General features: G+C 50.5%; 1 protein-coding gene across 3 annotated transcripts in view; it reads right to left on the bottom strand.

Moving 5' to 3' along the window:
- Positions 1 to 5,000, bottom strand: part of arfgef3 (ARFGEF family member 3) — a 23,133-nt gene that overhangs the window by 13,884 nt on the left and 4,249 nt on the right. For 2 of the 3 annotated variants that reach the window (XM_069538046.1, XM_069538048.1), the window contains exons 4-16: positions 4,911 to 5,000; positions 4,762 to 4,830; positions 3,965 to 4,081; positions 3,478 to 3,523; positions 3,252 to 3,336; positions 2,962 to 3,066; positions 2,616 to 2,740; positions 2,296 to 2,543; positions 2,034 to 2,146; positions 1,786 to 1,918; positions 1,075 to 1,649; positions 609 to 964; positions 184 to 350 (exon numbers count right to left, since the gene is read on the bottom strand). The exon at positions 4,911 to 5,000 is cut by the window's right edge. In XM_069538046.1, coding sequence (XP_069394147.1) covers positions 184 to 350; positions 609 to 964; positions 1,075 to 1,649; positions 1,786 to 1,918; positions 2,034 to 2,146; positions 2,296 to 2,543; positions 2,616 to 2,740; positions 2,962 to 3,066; positions 3,252 to 3,336; positions 3,478 to 3,523; positions 3,965 to 4,081; positions 4,762 to 4,830; positions 4,911 to 5,000 — 2,229 coding nt within the window. The remainder of the gene's footprint in view (positions 1 to 183; positions 351 to 608; positions 965 to 1,074; positions 1,650 to 1,785; positions 1,919 to 2,033; positions 2,147 to 2,295; positions 2,544 to 2,615; positions 2,741 to 2,961; positions 3,067 to 3,251; positions 3,337 to 3,477; positions 3,524 to 3,964; positions 4,082 to 4,761; positions 4,831 to 4,910) is intronic. The other variant, XM_069538047.1, reaches the window with a different exon arrangement.

Below are 5,000 nucleotides of genomic sequence, written 5' to 3'. Positions count from 1 at the left end.
TGCATCAACACACACACACACACACACACACACACACACACACAAAGATTTTATTTATTTTTTATCTTCGACATATAGTTGATTTATTTTTTATATTTCCACATTTGTTTTCTTAAATTATTAAATATTGGAGAACTCTCTGAAGCTCCTCCTCTTCTCTTTGAGGCAGGAAGTGAGACTCACCAGGCCGAGGGCGGGCGCCAGCGTTCGTCGTCTGTAATAGTCGCAGCAGCAGAGCTTGAGGTTGAGCAGCAGAGCGGAGTACGACACCAGGTACAGACCGTCTGCGTTCATCAGAGACTGAACGCTCAGAGCGTCGGCCGCCTCGAAACCTGGGGAGTGGATCCCACCTTGAGGGGGGGGGGTAAAAACGACAGCTGCAGCTTTAACGTCAGAGTGAGTGAAGAAGAAACTATTCACTGATTGATCCGTTTTTACTGTGAGGATTAATGTGATTCATTATCTTGCTCTGATGTAAACTCCCAGAATGCTTTGTGTTCTTATGCATGGAATCCGGGGACGAGGGTACAAGGTTAACACACACACACACACACACACACACACACACACACACACACACACACACACACACACACACACACACACACCAGCCTGCAGTCCGGTGCAGAAGTTGGAGGAGAACTTCTGCAGGGAGAGGTCGACTTCGGCGGCGGTGGCGAGGCCCAGCAGCCGCGGCAGCAGCGCCGCCAGCGACTGGACGAACAGCCTGGTGCTCTGCTGGTCGGCCTCCTGGTGGCGGAGCAACTTGAGGGACAGGGCGGCAGTGCGGAGCGAGCGGTGGCCCGGGCAGTCGCGGGGCGTCTGCTGCTCCTCGTCAGCAAGGGAGACGTTGTCGGAGCCGATGTCAGAGACGTCGGAGCGGCCCGAGTCTTTCTCAGCCGCCATGGAGTACTGGTCACATGAGTCGAACTCTGTCCGTGACAGGTCCTGTTCCTCCATACTGCTGGACCCACAGAGTCAATATGTCATTTATCTTAACGATATCATCTGAGGGAAACATTACACTGATGATGTCATCATGATGTCATCATGATGTCACGTTCACACTCGTACCTGAAGTTGCTCTCGCTGTATCGTGATCCTCCGGCGTGATGTGACCTGGTCCTGGACTCCACAGACAGAAAGTTGGTGATGTCGGGGTAAACGAGGGCATGACTCCGCTGGACCACATCTGGAGGAACCACACCCCCTCCTCCTCTTCTCTCCCCCCTCTCTTCAACTTCCCCTGCACCTCCCCCCTCCTCCTGCTGCCGAACCTGGTTCGTCTCTGCGCTCTGTTCATGCTTGGCTGCTTCCTGGTCGCTGCAGAACAAGGGCGAGGGGAGTTGAGCGTCCTCGCCACATTCTTCAGGAGTGGTGTGACCGGGGCCAAGGCCAAGCCCCCCCGCCTCCAGATCCAGGGTGGTTTGGCCCGTCTCCGTGGTGATGCTGATGCTGATGTCGGGGCTGCGCTCCGCTCCCCCAGTGGTGGACATGTTGGGGGCAGAGGAGCCAGTGTCCCACGGGGGCTGCTCGGAGGAAAGGATGTGTCTCTGCCATCTGAAATCGGCCTCGTTGATCTCCATGGACTCACGCGTGGACTCCGTCCCGTCCTTCAGGTCGTCCAATCGTCTGAGGAGAAGCCGCGCCTGACAAACAGCTGCTGAATCAGTTTCACACTCAAACCACTCGTTTCAGACATTTGGTCTGAGTTGAGTTCAACGCCGTCACCGACTATGAATGAAAATCCTGTGATGTTTGAGGCTTCGTGTCTCGGGGACGTACCTGCTCGGGCTGGAGGCCGCGGCCCTGCGACAGCTCGTCCAGCGCTCTGAGGAGAGCGCAGGCGCAGGAGACGGACGAGTAACAAGCCTCGATACCTCCCTTCACACACGCCTCTGTCATCCCATCCATCACTCTGCAGCAGGACAGACACACGCCAACACGATGACATCACATAACTCAACTCATTTGCAGAAACTCTGCTTGTAGCCAATGAAACAGCAGAACAGAAAGAGGGAGGAGTAACTGACAGTTTGAGGAGGTCCAGGTGTGACTTCCTCTTTGAGAACGAGCGCTTCCTGGTTTCAGGTTCAGCGACGCACGGACCGGCGAGGTCGTAGAGCCGCTGAGGGCTGCCCAGGATCTGACACACACACACACACACACACACACACACACACACACACACACACACACACACACACACACACACACACACCTTTGTACTTCTGAATACATTACACAGCGTCTGTCTGATGACACAAATGTTAATAATGTTATGACTCCTCCCACCTCCTTCATGATGCGTATGGCCTCTGTGCGGTGCTGCGGAGGCGGGTACAGGAGGATCCGGTGGTAAAGCGACTGCAGCACCGGCTTCATCGACTCCACGCAGCTCACCAGGCGCACCAGCTCTGCCGCAATGTAACACACCGTCCGCACCACAGGTGCAATCCTGGCAGGGGGGCTGGACGAGCAGCCGGAACCCCTGCCCTGATCAGACACTCCTCCGCCACAGGGCTCCGCCTCCTGGTTGATTCCTGACAGAAGAAAAAGGTTAAAATCAGTCATATTAAAGTTTGATGTGAACGTTAAACTCAAACTGTCCTGACCAAGACTGAGTCTGTCTGAGAGCCGCTCTCTGTCTGCTGCCCCCAAGTGGCCATGGTGGGAGGCGATGGTTTTGTCGTTGACGGGGTTTCCCATGATCGCTACGAGGGACGGACACAGCTGCTTCCTGAACATTTAATAAGCCAATAAGAAAACAGAACATTACAATAAAGACAGACGGTGAGAAGAATAAAGTTAAAAACGTCCCACTGTCCAGGATGTCTCCGTTTAAACACGCAGGTAAAACATCCCATAATAAACAACATTAGGGCATTGACCCCATCATACTGTCTTCTATAGTCCTTCATGAGTGCTGCAGACACACTGCAGACGTGTTACGTGTCTTACCACACGAGGTCGGTGAAACCTCTGGACAGGTGCATTGTGGGAGGACAGCTGCTGAGCATGGAGAGGATGCACTCGAGGTAGAGAAGCTGCAGCAGCTGGTTCTCACTGTGACGAGAAAACACACAGAGGAGAGACAGATGAGAGGCGTCCACCTGCTGACAGACAGAAGTCCACCTCGTACGATCATTAGTGTCCCACTGAAGATCTTCAACAACGATCATGTTCAAGAACTTCTGGAGATTCATCCAAGACATTAAACTCTTTATTGAATTCATATTTGGACGTAGTACCTGTCGACAGACTCCAGCTTCTCACAGAAAACTGTCAGAACTGTCACCACGTCTTCACACAGAGCCTGACTGGTGGGAGACACATCTGCAACACACACACACACACACACACACACACACACACACACACACAGTGAGAGTGTGTATGTGTGTGTTCAAAGCATCATGAGGAGGATCTGCTGGCCTCCACCTGCAGATACCAGCGGTTTCATAACGACAGTGATACCTTTCCTCTGCAGCGGCAGTGATGTCACCTCATCTCCGTCTGCACCCTGAGGACGACACACAGCGGGTGTGTTACTGTCAGTGTGTTTGTGTCAACACGGGAAACAACAAAGACAAAAAAACTGATGTTTCTGATCGGTGAGAAATTGATTCACTAAAACTGTGTTTTCATCTGATTTATGGAAATAAAATATCATCAGTGATCTTTCATCATCACAATTTACATTCACTGTTGTTACCTGAGCAGCTGCAGAGCAACAAACTGTCACAACCAACTATTTTAAAACACTGAAGTATGATCATATAGAACTAAAAGATATTTATTTTTGATATTAATGAAAATATATGACTTTATATCTGTTTAATAAATCTCTGAGGTTCCCTGAACTACTCACCTCCTGTGTGTCTGTGTGTGTGTGTGCACTTATTGTGTTGTCTTTTGGGTTTTGTATGCTTGTGTGTCCCTGTTGTGTTGTGTTGTGTGTGACCTCTTGTCGGTGTCGCAGCTGCAGCGTCAGGTCTCCCAGAATCTGACTCAGCGTCGCTCTCACTGCCGTGTTGATGCTGCGCTGGTGACAGCTGGACAAGTAGGTTTCAATACACACCTGGAGACACACACACACACACACACACACACACACACACACACACACACACACACACACACACACACACACACACACACACACACACACACACACACACACAGTGTGAGGCCTTTCTTTTGTCTCAGAGTCATGACGCACAGTCTCGACACACACACACTGAACTATCAGAGAGGTTCATGGGAGGTTTCCATGGCGTCACACAGTTACCACAGTGACCGGACTGAGGCGTGGGGCGGAGCAGGAGGAGGAGCTGTCGCTGTGGATCTCTGGGAACTTTTGTCTGTAAACAATCTTCCAACTACATTAATATAAAGTTTTCCAGGATGTTTAATGGACACTGGTGATAAAACATATTTATCAAGGTGTTCTTGAGATATCGTGTTCACAAGAATGAAATGGACAGACTGCCTGACACCACGATACCTCTGACCATCAAACTTTCAAAATACAAGTTACATGATGAAGATATGATTTGAATAAAGTCTGGACACATGAAACATTCACTCATCCATAAACAAACGTTTTAGTTATTTCTTATTTCTGCCTTCAAACGCTTTTGTCCCTCTCAGGATCCTGTAGAAACAATCTCAGCAGCAGCTGCACAGGGAAACTTTCAAGATTCAGCAAAACTTCATGTGTCAGTGAAGCTGAAGCTTGTGTGACTGAGCTCGTCTCACCTCAGCGATCCTCAGGATGGAGTCTCCGTTAATGTCAAAGTTTGGTGAGTAGGTGATGCAGAGCAGGACCTGAACACAAACACAATCTGTCTGTTCTCGTGGACACTGAAAAACATTTAAACTAGCTCTTCTCCTCCTCTGGTTCCTACCTTCATGACCTCCACCTGCAGGTCTTCATTCAGAGACGGAGTGATTCTGATGGCCTCCAACATCTGGCTGAGCAGCTGTTTCTCCAGGAC

This window comes from Paralichthys olivaceus, chromosome 14 (assembly GCF_024713975.1).
Source record: "Paralichthys olivaceus isolate ysfri-2021 chromosome 14, ASM2471397v2, whole genome shotgun sequence".
NCBI classification, from domain to species: domain Eukaryota; kingdom Metazoa; phylum Chordata; class Actinopteri; order Pleuronectiformes; family Paralichthyidae; genus Paralichthys; species Paralichthys olivaceus.
Note: the sequence above shows the minus strand (reverse complement) of the source record. Positions and strands in the feature narration are given on the sequence as shown.